The sequence below is a fragment of the Parambassis ranga genome, chromosome 1 (assembly GCF_900634625.1).
Source record: "Parambassis ranga chromosome 1, fParRan2.1, whole genome shotgun sequence".
Taxonomy (NCBI): domain Eukaryota; kingdom Metazoa; phylum Chordata; class Actinopteri; family Ambassidae; genus Parambassis; species Parambassis ranga.
This window is the reverse complement of record NC_041022.1, coordinates 16,232,008-16,253,331: the sequence shown is the minus strand read 5'-3', so window position 1 is coordinate 16,253,331 and position 21,324 is coordinate 16,232,008. Positions and strand designations below refer to the sequence as shown.

At 40.5% G+C, this 21,324-nt stretch overlaps 3 protein-coding genes across 8 annotated transcripts in view; 2 read left to right on the top strand and 1 right to left on the bottom strand.

Annotated features, from left to right (window-relative positions):
- The first annotated feature begins 206 nt into the window (after positions 1-206).
- Positions 207-4,299, top strand: znf330 (zinc finger protein 330). The gene is made up of 10 exons (XM_028416966.1): positions 207-278; positions 653-823; positions 904-923; positions 1,008-1,078; positions 1,210-1,286; positions 1,655-1,781; positions 1,868-1,972; positions 2,125-2,171; positions 3,195-3,312; positions 3,856-4,299. Exons 1-10 carry the CDS (start codon positions 216-218, stop codon positions 4,134-4,136), a joined length of 1,080 nt encoding a protein of 359 aa, XP_028272767.1. The 5' UTR covers positions 207-215; the 3' UTR covers positions 4,137-4,299.
- A 1,391-nt stretch (positions 4,300-5,690) lies between these two features.
- Positions 5,691-9,580, top strand: il15 (interleukin 15). Of its 4 annotated transcripts, none has more exons than XM_028417763.1 (7): positions 5,691-6,191; positions 7,632-7,714; positions 7,967-8,057; positions 8,170-8,214; positions 8,477-8,602; positions 8,680-8,783; positions 9,565-9,580. In XM_028417763.1, exons 1-6 carry the CDS (start codon positions 6,108-6,110, stop codon positions 8,776-8,778), a joined length of 528 nt encoding a protein of 175 aa, XP_028273564.1. In that variant the 5' UTR covers positions 5,691-6,107; the 3' UTR covers positions 8,779-8,783; positions 9,565-9,580. The 4 variants fall into 4 exon arrangements, with proteins under 4 accessions (XP_028273564.1, XP_028273476.1, XP_028273648.1 ...); XM_028417675.1 differs by lacking the exon at positions 9,565-9,580 and adding an exon at positions 8,984-9,479; XM_028417847.1 differs by lacking the exon at positions 9,565-9,580 and having other exon boundaries at positions 5,691-6,176; positions 8,680-9,479.
- Positions 9,581-9,770: 190 nt separating this feature from the next.
- inpp4b (inositol polyphosphate-4-phosphatase type II B) overlaps positions 9,771-21,324 on the bottom strand; it is a 76,617-nt gene continuing 65,063 nt past the window's right edge. The window contains exons 12-20 of one of the 3 annotated variants that reach the window (XR_003671446.1): positions 20,798-20,970; positions 20,295-20,418; positions 19,708-19,834; positions 17,007-17,147; positions 16,678-16,775; positions 16,470-16,582; positions 15,512-15,666; positions 14,969-15,103; positions 10,290-10,410 (exon numbers count right to left, since the gene is read on the bottom strand). Coding sequence is in view for 2 of the 3 variants with exons in the window: in XM_028417324.1 (XP_028273125.1) it covers positions 13,877-14,051; positions 15,512-15,666; positions 16,470-16,582; positions 16,678-16,775; positions 17,007-17,147; positions 19,708-19,834; positions 20,295-20,418; positions 20,798-20,970 (1,106 nt within the window). In the remaining variant the exon portion in view is untranslated. Of the gene's footprint in view, positions 10,411-10,472; positions 14,052-14,968; positions 15,104-15,511; positions 15,667-16,469; positions 16,583-16,677; positions 16,776-17,006; positions 17,148-19,707; positions 19,835-20,294; positions 20,419-20,797; positions 20,971-21,324 lie in introns of those variants that run through there. The other 2 variants (XM_028417414.1, XM_028417324.1) reach the window with 2 other exon arrangements.

Below are 21,324 nucleotides of genomic sequence, written 5' to 3'. Positions count from 1 at the left end.
GTCTGAAAGAGAACAGTTGTGTCATCTCTTTGTGTGCAGCATGCTGTTTATTTTAGATTTTTAAGAACTTAGAAACCAACACTTCCTTTTTTAAGCAGGAATACCAAATACATCTATGAGCTTATAATTACTGAATAGTAAAAGTATGTTTTATTATAAGGCTAACACTTCTGAAAAAAAAGATGTATTGGATTTGCGGAACGAAAGGCACGGCAATGTGTTCAAGCGAACATATTTTCAGGACGGACCGAGCAGCAGTCACTCCGCTGATCATTTCGGTAATTTCCTCCATGTTCATACAAAATATACCTTTATATTTTAAATGACATTTGTGTTAAAGTATTCACGGGCACCGGTGAGCCTGTTTGGAAGTGAAACAGTTTTAACGTGTGGCTTAGCTAACGGTAAAGGTTAAATTTAAAGTACGTAGCCATGTGTCAGGTAAATAGCAGCAAGGCGACATGAACAAGAAGGCTATAATTTTTATCATGGATGTTTGTCCTTCATTTGTGTAAGCTACCTGTTTTACTGATCGTTGTGCGAGTGTTATTATTAACGTGGGAAAAATAATGGGAAAAAAGAACTTAACGTTATCCTCGGATAGCTGAATTAGTGACACATAGACTGATTAGCTGCATGTCCGCCCTGTAAGTTTGTGTTTTCAGGAAAGAAAACCAGCAGAGAGTTCGACGGAAAACCAGAAATGCCCAAAAAGAAAACCGGCGCCAGAAAGAAGGCTGAGAGCCGCAAAGAGAGGGAGAAACAGACTCGAGCCAACCGGGAACATGTTGATGTGGCTAAACACCCCTGTAACTCCAACATGGTATGCTGGCGCTGACACATACAGGAATATCTGAACATTTTTTCTAAATCTTACTCATATATGTTACTTTATTTTTGTAGGAATGTGACAAATGTCAGAGGTTAGTAACTTTAAGTTTTCATAACACATTTGCTTTAGTATGACAGAGCAGAGAGTTAATGTGATCCTTCTTTGTTTCTGTTAGAAAACAGAAAAACAGAGCTTTCTGCTACTTCTGCAACTCAGTGCAGAAGCTGCCAGTCTGTGCCCAGTGTGGTGAGTATGTTATGAGCTGAGCTTTGTCTTTTAATCAGTGTGACAGATTATTTAGAAAGGAGATCCAGCACTGAGTGGAATTAAAGTCAGTAATTGCAGATGAGTCATTTATGAAATGTTTGTGTCCTTAGGTAAAACCAAGTGTATGAAGTCATCGGATTGTGTCATCAAGCATCCAGGGATTCACAGCACTGGAATGGCGATGGTGGTGAGTTAATTTCTCACATGGTTTATTTGCTGTGAACCCGGCCTGCTTTTTAGATTTTTAGGAGAAAATGTAATAGACTGTGTTAGAGCTGAAGCGAAACAGTGAGTGGTTGGAGTGTATTTGAAAGTTATTTTATCATACAATTGCACAATGATGTATTTTATCTAAAACTACTTTTACATTAAGGGGTATGAAATCAGGACAGGTTCAAACTGATGGTCAGTCATGGATTACTCTGCTTTTCTATGATTTAACGTATAATAATGTTGGAAAAAAGTCAAATAACCTTCAGGCTTGTGAGTGTGTCTGTATGTGTACAAAAACACTTCTTACACAAGCTTTGTCCTTGTACGTCTTACAAACACTAGGGGGCAGTGTGTGACTTCTGTGAAGCTTGGGTGTGCCACGGTAGGAAATGTCTTAGCACTCACGCCTGTGTGTGTCCCCTGACTGATGCAGACTGCATAGAGTGTGACCGCAGTGTCTGGGATCATGGTGAGACTCCACACAGCCACTTCTAAATAAAATACACATCATGCAAAACTAAAAATCATGACACACTCTGTTAACTTCCCTGACAGGAGGACGAATCTTCCGCTGCTCCTTCTGTCAGAACTTTTTATGTGAAGATGATCAGTTTGAGCATCAGGCAAGCTGCCAAGTCCTTCAGGCAGAAACGTATAAATGTGAGCCATTCAGTTTTGCTTTCACTCTGTCATTCAGCAGATTTTTGTGGTTAATGGGGAAAGTGTATCATGAACAATAATGTCCAGAGGGGATTGTGCAGTGAAGGGAGTGTTTACACTTTGTTCTGCTTTTTCTCACATTGTATTTTAAGGTGTTTCCTGTAACAGACTGGGACAACACTCCTGCCTGCGCTGTAAGGTGAGAGAGCACAGAGCCGGAAGATGCTTGTTTATTTGTTTTGTGGGCAGTGGCAAACCTTTTCATCCCAAACCACAGACCGCTTCTTCAACATGTCATGTCAACAACCCGCATCACCTAACTGATAAGATGGCTTTGTTTAGCTTTCGGTTTCTCCCACCACAGCAGGAAATATTTCCGACATACTGGAATTGTGTAATGGAAACTAAAAAAAAACTAAAACATTTTGTTTACTAAACAGCAGCAAAAGAGTGCTGCAGTCAATCCATCCATTTTCTACTCTGTTTCATGCTGTACTGGGTAGCAGGGGGATGAAGCCTATTACAGCTATCAATGGGCAAGAGGCAGATTACAACTTGATCAGGGTGCCAGTTTATCTCATGGCCAACAGTCACACTCGCAGCACTGAGAATCCCAACTAAGCTGTAACATGCACATCTTGTTAAGGTGCATGGGAGGAGTGTGGAAGGCTGTTTGAGCCAGAACTAATACAAGGCTTTACTCACACGGGTATCTGGTGTTCTAGCAACCATTAAATGTGTGAGAAGCTGGAAGTCTTCCCTCTGCTTGGCGACCTGTTGATCCAAACATAATGACTCTGCAGTGTGGTTACTGTACAATTACACCGAAATTTGATACACGTAGCAAACACAGCTCGACTGTACCTAAGTACAACAGAGTAAATGACCTCAGTTCCCAGCCATCACTGGGATTTATTGATGGACTCGTAATGCTTGCATAAGTGTTGCTCTGGGGGCAGTGTGACATGACTGTGTTACAAGCGATAGTGGTGGAAATATAAAGTAGATTTCTGTTCACAACATTTTATTGTCATGTGTCCCTAACCTTAACAGAAAAGGAGAAATAAGAATGGTCTAAAGAGCATTATCAAACTGTACATAAGGAGAAAACAGAAAAGCTGGTAAATCCTCAGTAAGAGTGAAGAGTCATGGCAGAAGAAGAGAGAGTCAACAGTATGTTTCTGATTAATGATTTAAAGATTAATCAACTTTTCCCCCACAGGCATGTTACTGTGACGACCACGCTAAGAGCAAAGTCTTCAAACAGGAGAAAGGCAAGGCCCCGCCGTGTCCCAAGTGTGGCCATGAGACACAGGAGACCAAGGACCTCAGCATGTCCAGTAAGTCTCACACAAACACTGCTGACTGACTGCAAGTTACTACATAGCTGCAGTTAGGAGGAAGTTACTGCAGCTTTAGCTTTCCTGCTCAGTGATTTAAAAATGAAACGGAAAGCAGAGATGGTATGTTCTTAAGAAAGGCACTTATTTCCCATAAAAAGTGCCCTCTAATAATGTGATTGGTCAGTTAATTGTATTATTGACATCGTATAGAAGTGTTGTGTAAACAAAATTCAGTGTGATGTAACTGTAACCTTAGAAACGAGTTATCAGTTATTAAACGGGGACACAATGTGTCAAATCACATACTGAGACTCTGCTCAGCTGCTGTTTGGCAGTTTCAGCCTGTAGATACTCACATATTTTAGGTTATCAATGTGATTATGTGTAAAAGTATAGCTCATCATAATATGGAACTAATTTCCAATATTACTGCCACAACTAAATATCTAAATAAAAAAATCTATTTAGACACATGCTATTAGCTTAACTTTATTTTTAAGATACTTTTAAACCCAATACTCTCACTCATCTTCTCTGCAGCTCGCAGCTTGAAGTTTGGCCGCCAGGCTGGTGGTGATGATTATGATGATGATGATGATGATGGAGCATCAGGGTATGAAGCCTACTGGAAGAACCTAGCATCCAGAGGAGACCAACAGGACTACTACGGAGAGGATGAGGAGGATGAGGAGGAAGATGATGATGATGATGAGGAGGATGAGGAGGAGGAGGAAGATGAGGATGATGACGAAGAAGAGGGTGAAGAGGAAACTACTTCTGAGTCCATGGGGGCTCTTAAATTGGATGGGGCTGCTGCCTAGGCTATGACAGACTGCAGAGCCCAGTCCTCAAGTCCAGATCCTCCCTAGTGGATGTTGACAGCTCAGGAAACACTGTCAATATTCTCCTTCATGTTAGATGGTGAAGCCATAATGTGTGTCTGTAGTACACACAAGCAGCAGCACAGGAACTGGTTAAAACGGAGCAAAATAATGAGGCCTTTTTTTGACTGCAGGAATTTGAGCCTGCCACAATGAGCTGCATTATATGTTGTTGTTTACAGGAGGAACCATTTAATCAGCCCGCTGAGCATTTCCATTTGTGGGGACTGAGATCAACGGATAAATATCTCTTGCCAGCAGCCTCAACTCTTTACTTTTCTGCTTTGTTTTGCTGCTCTTTGCATTATTCCTGCAGGGGTTTTTTGTTTTTAATTTACTTTTTGTTTTTAAAGTCTAAGCTGGGAGCAGAGTGTTTGACTGTTCTTTCAACCTAAAATGAGCCAAAGTTCCTGCAGTCAAAAAAGAAAATATATCCAGAAATGTTCTTGGTAGTCTAAATAAAAGATATTTTGAATCTGACTCCTTGTTGTGTGGAAGTTTTTTGGTACCAAAATATCAATAAGATATTGTGTTTTTCTCTCCTTGTATTCTGGGCTGGTCATGTGATTGTGATTCATTTTGTGATATATACTGTCTGTACAAAATCAAAGGCTATCTAATTTCACAATCGGCAGCTGCATGTTATTACAGGAAGCAGGGAAGCCTTTTGTTGCAGTACAGGAGAAGACGTCTATGGATGGTTTCACATTTTTTGGGGGGAAAAAGACCTCACAACAACACTAAGAACCTCATGCACTAATTTTTTTGAAACTCTTGTTTTTGTACTGTGGCCCCAGATCTTTTTCAAATTACACAACCCGTCCTTTTAAGGTCATGCCACAGCATCTCAATCAGGTTCAATCAAGAACTTGATCGACTCACTCACTTAAATAGGAGCGGCCTGACAAAGTGGAGTAGACCAAAAGATCCTCAGAAGCTGGACATCATGCTGCGATCAAAGGCCCAGATCTTTGCGATCAAAGGCCCAGGAAATCCAGGAACAAATGAGATCATTTGTTCCTGGATTTCCTGGATTACATCTTTTGTTCTACTCCACTTGGTCAGGCAGCTCTTATTTAAGTGAGTTCTTGATTGAGAACATATGTGGCAGTAATCAGGCCTGGGTGTGGCTAGAAACACTGAAGATGTTACAGATCATTTATGTTTTTTCCCCTGAATAATAAACACCCTTTATTTAAAAACTGCATTTTGCGTTTACTTGTGTTATTTTTGTCTAATATTTATATTTAAGGTATTTTGATGATCTGAAACATTTAAGTGTGACAAACATACAAAACATATGAGTCACATCATGGTGCATTCTTTGGTACTTTTTGATTTTTAGCAATCTTATAAGACCATTGCATGACACTATGCGACGTAGATCTAATAAACTGGGTTTCATGCGTGCAGATTGTACTATGACCGTTTACTGAATCGCAGGCGATCACAGGTTACGTCGTACGTCAATATGCGAGGAGGAGGAGGAGGACGTGGTCGCGGGGTGACAGGTCGCAGCAGCTGTCACACTGAGACAGTCATCCTAAGGTTGTCTTAAGTCGCAAGACGCTGACAACGGACGACGTTGAACCTGCCTCACAGTGCGACGTAAGACCACGCGTGTTAGAGCCACGATCACGAGTCTGGGACCGCGCGGTGTATACCCACAGGACTGTCAGTGACGACGCAGAGGAGGAGTAAACTTTCTCTCCAACATGACGTGCGCAGGGCGTGTGCGAGTCGGTCTCTGCGCAATTTCTACACCTTAAACACGCTCGACTGGAAGTGTTAATGATACTGGATTAACAGACCAATGAGACAAAGTACACTTATTATCCTAAAGGACATGCAAACATGTGATCGTGTCCTGCGGCTCCGCTGGGAAAGAGGGCAACCCCTGCCGCTGCGCAGATGAGAGACTTCATGACGGCACTCCTGGTGGTCCTTCTTCAACTCACATGTCCCAGAACTCAGCGAGCGGTAAGCTGCCTTCTGGTGCGTGGCGAGTGTGGTGAATATTTTACTTTACATGTGTCAGATTATAGTTAAAGCTTCTGAAAATAAAAAGCGTCTCTAAACTGCATTGGAAATGAACCGCGCTTAAATATCGGAGGTGTGTCTTGATGATCCACGTGGGTCCACAGAAGGCTGCCGTGGGCGATCTGGGTGTCATTATGGTTATTTGGATAAAAACAGAAAACGCTCTCACTGTGAAGTGGTTTAGTTTCACTTTCGGTTGGTGCATGGAGATCAGAAGGCTCCTCCCCTTTTGATGTCTAAAAATCACTACTGCCGGCAAACATCTGAAGAAGTGAGGAGGAATGTGCACATGCTGCTATTATACTATGAGACTGTGCGGGCAGTGTAAGATACTTCCTCCACCTTTAATCCTTACTTGTTAATTCTGACTGCAAAACAAAATCTATATTGTAAAGAGCAGAAACACAGCCGAGTATCATTTATCTTGGATAAATGATTATAGAACTGTATTGATCCTCTGCAGGAAATATTCATACAGCATCACACCCACCCACATACTAGTAATGCACAATATATATCAAAAAGAATGAAGTAATAAAGGAAAAATATAGTATAAATATAAAATAACAAGTGGCAGGTTTAGGTAACAGTGCATGTTTCTATGTATAGCTATGCATCTTCCATTCTGAAGTGAAGTTATGAAAATATACATGATGTATATATTAAAATTCAGCCAGCATGCATGCATACCATAGGAAATAGGATCAAATTGCACATTGAGGATATAAATTTGCCCAAAGATGTGCTTGTTGCACGTTGTAAGGTCTGCTGGCAGAAAAGAGCTCCTGCTGCCCACACACACCGAGGTGGTATAAGTCTGGCTGAACACCTCCACGTCGTGTAGTGGGTGAGAGTCATTGCACAGGTTCCTAAAAAGTTTCCTGAGCATCCTTATGTAGATCCATTGAAGCAACGGAGGTAAATCTGTAATGCAATGCAATAAACAATAGCAAATATCCAAGGAGGTCACCCAACCAACACATGTGCAGCTCAGCTCCAGTGTAGCACTCGACTGAACAGCTGATGTGTTTGAAGGAGGAGGAGAAGATGGCCCTGTCCACACTCATGGGCAGCCATTGATTCATGTCAGCAGGTCAAATCATTTTCTTAAATCCATGGCTGTGATGTATTCATCTATCCCTCTGACTGCTGATTCATAACTGCACACATGAGGTGGTGTGGTACACCAAGTCCATCCCTGGAAACACATCACATATGGATGATGTATGGACAGTATGTAGAAGTGTAGTTTGAAAGACTTTGATGGACACACTAAAACTAATCAAGCAAGCCAGATGCTAACTCAGATGCTAAATTTGTAAAGGCTTCAGACATGGAGGCTCTAGCTTCCACTCTCCCCATGGGTGCTAACATTTACTTATTATTGATTTATAGAAAGACGTCCTGTTCCAGTCATCCTGTAACCTGTGCCGAGAGAGCCACAAAACTCAGGTGTGGCTTTGTTTCTTACTTCTGAGGTAGGCAATAAAAGTGTGACTCCATTTAAAATGAAAAAATGATCATAACTTCCTCTCGCTGCTGCTAAGAATACTCGCTGATACTCTTGAATTGAACAGACTGTTAAAAATATTCAACACATCTTTCATCATTTGATGTGTCATCAAACTTCTTTCATGCAGCTGATGTATAATGTAACAGCAGGTCAATTAAATAATTCTTTGAACCAAAAACAAATAAAGTGTAACCTCTGTGTCTTCATTCTTTCAAAGCTTCTTGAGTACATCTACATGTGCTACACACACTTCTGCTCAAATAAAAGATCTACAGGAATGTGTGAACCAGGTCAGGCAAACCATTGAGGTGAGAGAAGGTATCAGAATAACAGACAGTTGGTTATGTTCAATATGTTTTGTCAATAAAGCACTATTCAAAATGCTGATTTGTTAATTTTTACTTTTATTTTTTTTGTCAGAAATCTGACGTGATGCTATATGCTCTATCAATTGATGACATCAAAGTAAGTGGTACAGATTATAACTTGTGCCCCCATATGTTTGGTGATATATAGATGATAGATAGATAGATGTTCTGCAAATATATGTATAATGTAATGTATATATAGTGTAGTATATGTATATGCATAGTATAAATAGCTCTATAATGTACACAGCTATTGATGCTGATATTCTGATATTACTGTTATAAGAAACATGAAATATTGCCAGTGTCATTGCCTTAAGTTCAAGTGCACCTGTCATTAAATACACATCTTCTTCTAGGATAACTGCAGAGTTATGACACTCAGATGTTACATGTTGGAGTTGAGCATGGTCATGTGGGAAGAAGACGTTACCACCAATAAGGCAGGGTTCATCAATCTATTCATTACCGAACTGAATCCTGAAGTAAGTCCTGTGTTGTCTTTGTATTTTTACACATTTTTTATGAACGTTTAAAACAATGTTTTTCCTTTGAATTGTAGGATGGATGTCCACAATGTGAAACATACCCTCTTACAAATATTACAATATTCCTGGACAGAATAAAAAATCTTTTGGAACTGATGACCTCGACCTCGTAAATACTGTAAGCTACTATTTGTGCATTATGTATATATTTGGGTTTTTATTTTGTAAATATCACATGTAAAACCACGCAGAAATATTATTTTATACTATAGACTACTGTATATATCTACCACGACAGCTTGAATGTGTTGCATGATAACACTCTATCTTGTTTTTAACTGTACAAATGAAGTCTGTGCCTTGCTGTCTCTTTTACAGTTTGTATCAGGGTGTATGTAAAGAGACATGGATGCACAGATTCTTGCACAAATGGTGTCCAAATACATCACAAAAACTTTGCCAGAAGTTAAGTTGTTATATCATCTGTATTCTATTTACTGAAGGGCCGGACCTCATAAAGTCAAATTATATTTTTAACATGAGAGGACAGACTGGGAGGAGCAGCAGTGTTGTCAGTGTAGGAAACAGCCAGGTAAAGATGCAGGATGTCACTGTCCTACAATCAACAAACTAAAACCACTTACCTAAAACAGTTTCTTAACACACCTCTGGGAGACTTTTAATCTGCCGAAAGATGCAATTGAATGAACATCATTTATAAAGGTATGCCTTCACAAGCCATAACCCAGTCTAACAGCCATTTGGGCATCCACACCTCTCTCTTGGAGCGACTGTTACGGTCCACCACAAAAAGGCTTTGGTGCTATTTGCATATGGATTTAAACAACATGCATGAATAAACTATATTATTTGACCCACCGCTGTTGCTATTGTTTCATACTGGCAGCGGATTTATTAGTTTTATGGACATGCCGAGTCTGGAACTTTTTTCTTTTTAGATGAATGGCAGCACAGGAGCAGTAGATCCCGGGAAGCAGTGTGCAAAGATCAAACAGCAAATATTCTCCACTGCACAAATGAAAACTAGAAATAAAAACAAATGCCCAATTAAATGATCAATTGATATCAACAGCTATTTAATTTTAAATTGGTAAAGTGTATACAATAAGCATCTTTAACATGCATTCAAAATAAAAGCATCAACTAGAATATAAAAATTATTTTAATATAAAAAAATAAATACATTTGTTTTATAGCATACAGAACCATGTTTATCTTCTATCATTTGGTCCCACTGAGCTGAATGAAGAGATAAAACATTTGCTTTAAAACACTCAGCGTGGTCACAAACACAAGAGGACTTGGATACCAGGAGAAAAAGCACAGCATCAACTTTAATACACATGGTCATGGTTCTATAAACACCCTGCAGAGTGGAGAAAGAGCACCGAGTGGAGGAATACACACACACACACACGCACACACACTCACATTACAGTTGTGGTTTGGCTGGTGATGAATAATGAGAGGGAATGTGCATTTATTGTACACTAAACACAGGTGAGGATTTAATGTCTGCGTATGACTGTACCCTCCTCACACACACTGCAAAAAATATCCAGCAAGTTCTTCGTTATCCACAGCACATGTACATGTTTGTAAGAGTTCATATTTAAGACTTGGATAATACTGCAGTATTACAGTACTGTCCTCAAGAGTCAACCTTGCCGTAAGTCCCCTCTGGTGGTCGGTAGCACTTGGGGAAAGCCATCAGCTGCAGCATGTTGAAGGCATATTTCCTGCATCTGATATTCTTTTGTACGTTTTCAATCCGACAGCCTTCTCTGATGGTCAAATAAAGAAGGTGAAGAATAATGAGGGAAAAGAAAGGAGAACAAAAACAAAACATGAGTGAAGTTTATAATAAAGCCGGTAACACGATGACCCCGCAAACACTGTGTTAATGTCTGATCTATCTATCTATCTATCTATCTATCTATCTATCTATCTATCTATCTATCTATCTATCTATCTATCTATCTATCTGGATGTTACAGTTGTGGTTTTTATGTAGATAATGCCCTCTTGTGGTCATGTCAATAAGAAAATGGAAGAAAAGCTTGTTGCAGGCAAGAAAAGTCTGAAAGGTTATTGATACCATCCACCACACCACTACCACCATTTGCAGACTGTGTTGGACTTAACAACCTGTACAATGTCATTTGAATCGATTATCATGTATGAGGACCCATCAGATTGAAAATAATACTCTTCGAGTATTGCTTCATGGTCACGTATCTGGTGCAGAAAACACAATAAAACAGGTTACTATCATGTCTGAAGTCACATGCTTATGCAAAACCATTTACATTTTAAGCACAAGTCACTGTGCAGCTCTTTGTATGTTTTTGGGTTGCTGGTGGAATCCCAGCACCAACCTGCCATTAACCTGCAGTTTAATGACAAGTAAGAAGAACAAAACAAAGAGGTTAAAGCAAACTCCAGTGATTAATAGTTTCGTCTTCATCCAGAATACTTATGGCTGCATTTGACCTTCTTCCAACAAGACAACCTTGTTGTGGAAACACCTACAGAACTGAAGAGTCTGATGCTCCACAGAGTTACAAAGGAACATTCCTCAGGAAGAGACCACCATCTAATTGACAATAAGATCTGCATTGTTGGGCTCTGAAATGAAACTTTAAAGACTAAACTGCTGAGAGAGCACTTAGCGGCCACACACAGGAAACCTGGACAGCTTGCTCTTATTGATTTGTATCAGGTTACCACTGAATGAACCAACCAAGAAGACAACTGCCCAACATTACATCACTTTCTCCTCGCAGGCCAGGAGATAAGACCAACCAGACCAGTCATAAAACTTTCCGGAGCATGAAAAGAGACTCTTCACACTATGATGTGCTCTTTGATTTTACTATCTGAATGTATGTATTAAGATTTGACAGAAAATGCCAACAATCGGCTTCTTTACAGCATTTCACATTTGTTCATCGGTTGAGTTATGTTGAGTTCAGTTAAGATGTAGATCACATCAGAAACTCAGATCAAGCCCAGAACAGAATAATTCAGAAGAAAGATGATCAGACAAAGAGACTCCTTCATCTCAGAGACTGGCCCAAGAATGCTACTTTAAGCATGTGCCTGACTCCCCCACAGAGCTATGTTTTTATCTTTTTACTTAACTTCCTTATCTTATATATTATATATTTTTAAGGTCACATTTTTGACTCTTTCCCAAGCCTAACATCATCTCTGAATCACAAATAGTTTTTGGACTCTTAGTTTTTAATACCAACCCACAACTGAGGACCAACTGCCTACGACCTGAGAGCACCAACCAGTGTTACGATGGAAAGACGTAACATGTTTATTACATGAACATGACAAATCAAAACAAACTGACCATACAGCCTGAACATGGCTCTAAAATGTCTTTCCACATTCAAAAGAAAAGGGACATTGAAGTGCAGCATCAAAAACAGAATCATTGTGTACACATAGCAGCACATTGTCTTTAAGTTCTTCTGGTCAGAGCACCCACAGAGATCGCCGAACACCCACGTGTGCCAACCTACACTAATTGTCACTGATTTGCTGATGACCACTGCCCTGCTACCTATCAAAGCAAGCGTGCGTTAATTGCCACCAACTACAACTACAACTTTTTGCTATCGCACTTACATGAGAATCAAAGTCATAAGTCATAAAAGCTGAATTGTGCACAGGGGTGACTTGACATTGCCATGTTATAATGATTAATTGCATTAATGAATGCCCCGTATGAGGCATACAGAATCTATCCAAAGTGTGTTAATGCTACAATTGTAACATGTTCAGAGCAGCAGAGAGGTTTCATTATGTTTGTATGTTATAACTGGCTTTGAAATGACATAAAATCACATCTACTGATGCTTTAGTTGTGTATGAACAATCATGTTCCTACTTGAAAGCCTAATGTGGAGTGGACCCAGAGCCTGAAGGTTAGATTTCCAGACAGAGGAGTGAACTTTGTATGTATGTATAAGTATGAAAAAGTACTGTAAAATGAAAATATCTAAGTTGTATTATTAATTGTTAGTATTGAAGTTTTTGTGCCAGTTTTGAACTCAGTCAGTAAATTAATGGGTTCTTTCATATCAGACAGTAGCTGCTGTAATCTATTCATAGCCAACGAGCATGGATCATCGACACTGTTAAAACTGGAAAAAGGTCATCAGATATCATCTGATGTTTGTAGAGCCAAACCCGATATAGTATATAGGAGAGTGAAGATAAGCTGACACAGACAGGAGGAGGCATGTTTGTAAGGGGTTATTTATTTGTTTTGTTAAAAATCCTGGTTTATAGAGTGGGTTATTCTCAGGGTTCCTCTTCACTCAGTTCTGAGTCAAGAAGACCTTTTGAGGGTGTTCACAGTGAAGGCAGAGAACCTGTGTTACTTGGTGATTTTCTTTTGACTCAGAAACATGTTTATTGTACAGTACAGCTACTAAATCTCAGGATCAGGTCTCTCCAGGTATCTGTTGAATTTGGCTAATGGCCAGGGGGCTTAAACCTTTTCTCTGCAGACTTTCTGTTTCAAAATGGGTTGGTTGCAATTGGTTGCAATCTGTTTTTGACACTTTTGTTTGATCAGCATCTGAAATGTATGTCTGCCATGGATTCACTGAGAGTTTCTTGGTGACTGTTTGTTGGATTACTTTTGAGCATTAAATAATATTTCATATTTGACTGTTTGCTTGTCCTTCATAGTTGAAACCATGATATTATTAACAGTTATATGCTGCTATGGTCAAGCAGTTTAGAGTTATAGGTAGTAAAGAAAGAGAGAGGGACAGAAAGACATACAGAGAGATGTCCTGAAACCAAGGCAGCTGCTTGCTCTTCAGACAAAAAGGAGAAACAGAACTGACACATTCCTACAGTCTTGTTGCTCACAATTAATGCAACGAGTATCCATTAGGCTTGATATGCTGACTTCTCTGCATGCATCACACTCAAGGTAGTGTGTATTAATATCTTACTAAGGTTTAATGTTGTCAGATAATTTACCAGAAAAATCTTGCTCATTTTATGGAGAAAGTAAAAAGGATTGTTGGAGTGAGAACATTTTTTCCCTGTCCTCCCCTACTGCACAGGGATTAACACCCTACTGCTCGAGCTCAATCCTAAACCACTTTCACAAATTACCCTGACACAAAGAGTAAGGAAACTCATAATCACCTCTCGTAGAAGAATAATCAGCGAACACAGAAAAGAGGAGTGAATAGAGATGGCACTGTCAGCAGTTTATTGATATTTTGCAAGCAGAAAAACAAGACTTAAAATGAGCCACACAACCAGTAAGTGGGAGCTAACGAGCAGCAGGGCAATGGGATAAAAGTGTCGTGACGCTGGTTTGTTCTCGGTCACGGCGCCAGCCTCAGGGTCCTCCCACTGCCCAATGTCTCCCTGGGTCAGCCGACTGCGCCCATCGGAGTGAAACAGACAGATCAGAAGACCGTGGTGTTAGTACAGAGCAGATGCTGTCTACGTGAGCTTTCTAGCACAGATTGATTGTTTGAGACTCCCTGTGCCAGGAGGCCCACTTAGACACAAGGAGCCATTAGTACAGAATGGCTGCCTCAGCCACAGACAAGCAGGTGGTGATGGATGGAGCAGAAATATGAGCAACATGCTGCACTGTATGAAATTACATGAAAGGCAGACGGAGGAAGGCATGCATTGATGTAGCTAATCCAGCTAACATGGGCTCAGGAAAATCTGGAGTACCGGTAGTTACAGTAGCAGTTCAGCTGGTAGTTGAAGAACATGGAAGAATGGGTTTCCTTTTGGCATTTTCACATTTAATGACTTCACTTATGTCAGAGCGTGCTGAAAATAGCTCCACTAGTCAGAACTTCCTTTTTAGATAAGCGGCACCCTTTGTCCATTTAAATGTAAACGATCAGGGGTCTACGTGACAAATTCAATGCCTCAGAGTTTAAGTCAAATAACTGTTCAGGACATTCTTTGATGGCCAAAGTGAAAAACCTCCTGTACCTACCTTGTTAGTATGTGTTAATACACATCAGTGATTTAGTCCAAAAATAGCATATTATTGGGTATAGCTCCACTTTCCAAAGGTAGAACAGATCATATTCTGTGTAACTTGTTATTATTTATCCAATAAGCTTGATTTTCAAATATCAAAGATAAGTTGTATTTTATATGGATTGCTTCTTGGTCTGCTTTGATCATATTTGTCTTGCGTGCTGTCATCTTATCAACACAGCTGCCATCAGCTGGCCTGTGCAGGTCATTACTGCAGGCGTTTCACCAGTGTTCTCACAAAACATCTCAAGTTAACCCTTATCAGATTTAGTAGAACTAGATATTTACCCTGCTGGCAAACACAAACATTAAAGGCAGCAGTGTCCCTGCAGCACTGATAGGAAGACGCATGGCTGCCTTTAAACGTGTGAGGGATGGCGGTGATGGTGGAGGGAGAACATGACAGCGCTTATACTGGCACATCTGATGGTGATAAGCAGACAGGAGAAGGTGCAGACAAAATGTCTTTGATGTGAATGTGAAGCATGATGAGGGTGCAGGTTATTACTTTAACCAGAAATTACTTAATAAACGTTTGCAAATAGGAAGTCAGGTCATCCAAACGTACAACATGTTTTTATCACTTCTGTCTGGTAGTTTTAGAAATTCCTCTGAAGTCATTACTAAAAATTCTACATTGTGTCTCTCAAGAGAAAAACATCCTGGTTACTCTTAACCAATCTGCAGCAGCCTTCAAAAATATTATTGTCAAATAATGAATATAAATTCTTCATAAGTCTTTGCAAGCCTTCAAATTCACAATATACTCAGGATTGGCTGAAGCAATAACATGCACCCGTAGTAGTTGGACAACATTTTTTACGGTCTTACCTCCGCATACAGTCCAGAGCACGAACAAAAGAGTCCTTGCTGAGCTGGTGTTCATCACGCAGGAGGGCACACTGCTCCAACGTGACAGACATGGATGTTCGGTCTTTGGCACTTTTACAGCTGGTAAACCTGATGCCATTTAACCTCCGGCAAATCTGGGGAAAGACAAAAATGGCATCTTTTTTTTTTATCCTTTGATAACCTTTGGTTTACATAGACCCCTCACACTCACATTAAATTATCCGTTATCACATAACATAGAGAGCAATACTGTCTGGGCAACTACAGTCTCCACAACTACTGAATGCCTGCACAGACTAATCTAAGATAATGAAAAGTTTACACATCATCTCCTGTCTTTGGTATTTTTGGTTTCTGTTTTGTGCCCTAATTTGATTTTTTAAGCTGATAGAAATGTCCGTGTGCATGTCTGCTGTGCTGGTTTGAGTCTGTATAAATGGATATAAAGGCTCTTAAGACACCTTGTCCCTTGTGTGTGAGGAGCAAATGTACTGAGCATGTTAAGCAGTCTTTAAAGCAGACAATAGATTGTGGGTGTTTGTGCACACAGCCCCATGGTGCATGCAGAGATGGACACTGCATTAACACTGCCTGTGCTTTCGTCTGCAGTGGCATATTTACTCAAAATGTTATATGACCCCATTCAACGTAGTGCTGAGTGTTGACTGAAGAGTATTTTTGTTGTTCGACCCTGTAAGAACTGTAACTGTGAGATACAATCCGCATGTCAGCCTTAGGACCAGACAGTCCAGGTTTTTGTTCAGCTCGGTGCTTCATGTATAACCCATGAAATATTTAATCATTAAAAAAACAAACACGAGTATACACCTAGTGTTGTGAAATCAAAGATGCCAGTGTTACACAACAGCAAATGTTTTAAGTGGTTCAAAGAAAATGCAGCATGTGAAGGACTTGTGAAGGCAAAAACATGACTCACGTTTCCAGCAATCCATAGTATCTCCACATTCTTTCTCTTCTTTGTGACTACATTCTGGCCCAAGGTTTCAAGTAATTCCTTTATGTCAGCCTGTGTCTGAAAACATGGTAGACCTGTTGGTGGAAAACATAATGTGAATCTTTCTGCTTCGGTAAAAGGTACAGTTAGTGTTTTATTTAGCTGAAAAAGGTGGAAAAAGTGGACGTACATTCTAGTGGCACCTTGTCGCTTAAAGATTTGTAGTAGGCTTCTAATGTCTCAAAGTTCTTCTGATTTATTCTTTCTTGTAGGGAGATATCTCCAAACCTGAGAGGATTACAGAGGAATACAAAGAGGTATGCTGGGACTCATTTTATCCAACAAACATTAGAATAAATCAGCACTGACACTGAAAAAAATAACTTATTTTTACATAAGCAAATACTGAACTATGTGAGTATGCCTCCAACAGTTCCGGATATAAACGTAGAATAATCTGTGGATATTAGACCAAAGTGTACTGGTTTAAAAGTACATATAGAGAGTGAGGAGGAGTACCTTTCTGCTATAGTTTGTTGTTCATTGATGCCCACATTAAACAGTACTGGGAATACTCGCAGAGGTTTGCCCTCCTTGATCTCCTCTGGTAGGGTCTGGAAAACCAGCTGTGGTAATGGCACTTCTACAGTGAAGTGGTCTCTAAATGGAAGGAGAGAAAGAAAGTATTACAAGAGAAAAAAAGAAGCTGAAAAGAAATGAAATAGGATTTTGCAGTGCACTAGAATATGATCTGTTTGGGAAGTTGTACCATTTGACACCTGAAGCAGGCCGAAGAATGCTGGGAAAAGAAGCTGATGGTGTGCACGCATGAGAGAAGAAGAGTGTTAAATGTGTTGGACAGACTGACATGGGATGGGAGGCATGAGGCACATGGCTCATATAAAGTTTCCTGTTCTTGTTGGGGTAAATGCCCTACAAGTTATTGCCAAAGCTCCACCTGCTGTGCACAGCGCTCTGGCATGAAAGGAAAGTGTCTCTGCACAAATTGTTTTGTAAGAGTAAAGTTCACAGAGATACAAAAGCCTTCCTCATTACTTCCTGCTCAGTGCACCTGTGCTATCAGTTGGCATTTATAACTCACAGAACCACATTTGAATGTTTTTTTGTAACGTATTACCCGGGTGCATGCTTAATGAATATGCTATAACTGCTCGGAAGAGCTGGCATGTTGTCTTGCAAGTTTCCAAAAACAGCACAATAGCACCGCTAATCCAGTCAGTGCTACAGTTAAGTACTTGTTGTCCAATACTCCTTTGTCTTTGTCTTTGTTAGTATACAGACTATATAACACAATTTGTTACTCTGTATTGTTACAAACATCTCGAGCTCTATGCTGTCCTCAAGATGGTTTGGATTTGTGTGAACGTTCAGGGAAACAGAGGAAGGCTTACCCCCACATTGTTGAAGTCTTGGCAATACACAGATCCACTTATAATTAGTAGGGTTGGGACGGTTCAGGAAAAAAAATCCGAACCGTTCGGTACACGTGTTTCGGTTCGGGGCGCGTGTTCTGTTCGGTTCTGGACATGCGCATCAAGTAACGCAGGGAGGCGTTTTTACCACAGCATGGAGACTAGTGTTGACTAGTGTTGCCAACTCGGCGTCTCTCTCGCTACATTTGGCGTTTTTCAAACTTTTATAATCTAAAAGTGAGTCTCTCTGGTGACGTTTGGAGACTGACGTGAAATCATTCTGCGGTCAGGCTACTGTCCTCGACAAGCAGCGGCCGTGAGCTCCTCCCCGCCTCCAAACGCTCCCAGCCGGTCAGTCTCTCTGTAGCTTCACGCAGCAGGTTCAGCTGCAGCAGAGCAGAGACCCACAGCAGTCTGCGTCCAATCGTGGGCAAAAGCTGCCGAAGGTCCCGTCATGGTTTACAGAGCGGGATGTAAATAACATATTTCAATTCAATTTCAAAAAATAAAAATAAAACACAGGCATCAGTAACGTTAGCTTAGCCTAGCGTAGTCATAGAGTTCAGGCTATCCAACTAGCATGTAATGAGCAACGGTGGACAAACAACACAAATTGCGTCACACATGACTAATGAAATGCTTTACGCTTGCAGTGTAAATGTCAGTGGACAAACAACACACGTCCTCTGTCCGACTGTGTGTGTCTGTTTGTCTGTGCATGTGTCTGTGTGTACGCACATCAGACAGCAGCGCAGAGAGAAATGACATGCTGCCGTGTAAATAAGATAAATAACACCAGCTGTTTAGTTTGTTTAATAAAGGAACCAGGTGTAGACCTGATCTATAGGAAGGTTTCCTTAAATGGCTTCTGTTATGATCTGGTGCTATGTAGAAATTAAAAAGAAATAAAATTGACTTGACCTGATATAATGATGGGGAAACACTGAACTGATTCTTAAATATGTTGAATGTTGGATAAATAGGCTGTGCATTTTATGCTCATCTGATATTTCCAGAGTGTTAAAAGTAGAAAAAACCTCAACAATGTAAACCGAATCGAACCGAAAACCGTGACCTCAGAACCGTGATACGAACCGAACCGTGGATTTAGTGAACCGTTCCACCCCTAATAATTAGTAATGTTACAGTCTGAATATTGGTGCAGCACAAACAGCATTGTTAGATATATTAACCTTTATCATTGGCATTACTCTTGTTATTAGTTAAACTGAACACACTGTGCCACTATTTGTGTGAAATTCACTACACTGCATTTTAAAGGTGCAGTCCTTCAGTTTCTCAGGAAGCTCTGTGAGTGATACTAAGTGTTAATTAGATACCCTGCTATCTAACTACAGACATTTGAGCACTTCATTTTAGCACTAGCTGGTGTAAAATAATTCAGGCGGGATACATCCTGGACAAGTCACCAGTCTATCACACGGTCAACAGTCCCCAGTAACCACCGCACCACGCTGCCCTAATAATAGTAATAATAATACGAATAACAACATTATTATTAGTAATAATAATAATAATAATAATAATAATAATAATAACAACAACAACAACAACAACATTGAGGACTTCAGGGGAGGTGCAGTGGTCAGATCATTTCACCTTCTTAAGTTCCCACATTCTCAAATGCTCCCACACTGCTCTATAGACCCTGTAATCCCAACATAAAAAAGACTGTAATTAACTGCTGGCTTGGCAAGCAACAGACAGTTCATGCTGCTTCTAGTAGTAATAAGCTTTGTGTGTGAGGAAAGCACAGCAAAGCTCACCGTCGCCCACACACTAAAGGCTGGAGGTCACTAAGGTCATCCGTCTTGGCCTCTGTAATCTTGAACACGACTTTCTGCAGGTCTGAGATTCCAACCTCCATGTCCTCCAGCATCCCGATCTCTTCACCTTTAACAGTCAGACAAAACAAGTGATTTCAATCTTACTCATCACTTGCTGCCTTTATAAGTCTGTATACTCAGACCAAAGCAGGCTCAGTCAATAAATCGCTGCATACTCTATCCTCTCTGTTTAAACAAACCTCCCTGAATGAGAATTTTGATCATGATGATGTGGTAACTGTAATAAATCTACCTATATCTTACAAAGGCCTTCCTTTGTGTCAGTTTCTAGGCTCTTAACTTTAGACATCTTTCCTCATGCTAATCCTTCACCTGGAAACCTGTTCTATGACAGACAGAGATAAACATGTTTGTATTAACAAGGCATTTTGCCAAAAACAACACTGCACTGACTCATCGCTTCGCTATAGTACATGGGGTTACACGTTGAACCATCTTTACCAAACACTAGAAAGCAAACCTCAACATTCAGCAGGCGTTTTGAGGTTACCAGAGGATTCACTCACTGTAGGTGCTGAGCAGGCTCTCAAACTGGGCCACCAGGCCAACGAGGTGGAGCTGCCTTAGGAAGCCTTTGTCCTGCATTCCTGCATACAGCCTCATGATGAAACCACAGGCCAAGGATGCCAGCTGTGATAAAATACAAAAAACACTTCTTGTGAGACATTATTGCCACAAGCAGGAGGGCAGCCTGCACATAATGTGGGAAAACATGAGACTGAATGAGCTTCTATGCAAGGGCCAGGAGGTCATGTAGCCCCCAAGCTGTAGCTGCATTCATATAATGAATTCTGAGCTGTATTTTCCCACCACGATGAATATTGTCATGTCTCTTACTTTCTTGCTGGTGCACATAGAGGTTGGTGTGTAGTGATGCATACCTTAAAGCTTAATAAACAAAATTTTGACTTGTTTGTAAGTATTTTACTGACTGGTACTAATCACTATTCAATTTATTGACCTCATATATGTTGACAGTGTTGTTTACTGTGTCAGTGTGAAGACCTACTGCCTGACTAAAGACCACGTCCCGCCTCTGCTGGAGGAGAAATCCCTGCGGAATGCTGCACACTGCCTCCTGCAGGAGCACAAAGGTCATGGCTTTCTTAGCCTTCTCCACCACCTCCATCACACATTCCTTTAACCTGGTCACCAGAGGACACAGCTGCTCCCTCCAGTCCCCTGTGGAAACAAGAGGAGAGGCGGAAATGTCTCAGTAACAACAATTTACTTCTGACATAAACTCCTTGTTTCCTTTGAACATGATAAGACAACAGAGACAGCGCTGATCATGTGGTTATAACTGAGCAGTATTACGGTAAATGTGTAGAGGTGTGTGGCTGTTTTGAAGCAGGCTGATATAATTTCAAATGCTTTCATTTGGCTTTGACACAGCACTTACCAAATCAGAGGCTGCAGATTTCTAGACATATTTTTAAACATGTGTCCTGCTGCCTGCACACAGCTGCAGGGATTTATGAAGGAATAGGTTTTCAAATCCAAAAGCAGCGGCAGACAACAGATTCTGTAAGAATC

Bases quoted from the DNA above. Each gene is read 5' to 3' on its own strand.
- il15 (XM_028417763.1), top strand. From the start codon at position 6,108: ATGAGAGACTTCATGACGGCACTCCTGGTGGTCCTTCTTCAACTCACA. The intron at 7,715-7,966 runs GTAGGCAATAAA...ATTCTTTCAAAG, and splicing joins CTTTGTTTCTTACTTCTGAG to CTTCTTGAGTACATCTACAT. The intron at 8,058-8,169 runs GTGAGAGAAGGT...TTTTTTTGTCAG, and splicing joins AGGTCAGGCAAACCATTGAG to AAATCTGACGTGATGCTATA.
- znf330 (XM_028416966.1), top strand. From the start codon at position 216: ATGTGTTCAAGCGAACATATTTTCAGGACGGACCGAGCAGCAGTCACT. The intron at 824-903 runs GTATGCTGGCGC...TTATTTTTGTAG, and splicing joins ACCCCTGTAACTCCAACATG to GAATGTGACAAATGTCAGAG. The intron at 1,782-1,867 runs GTGAGACTCCAC...CTTCCCTGACAG, and splicing joins CCGCAGTGTCTGGGATCATG to GAGGACGAATCTTCCGCTGC.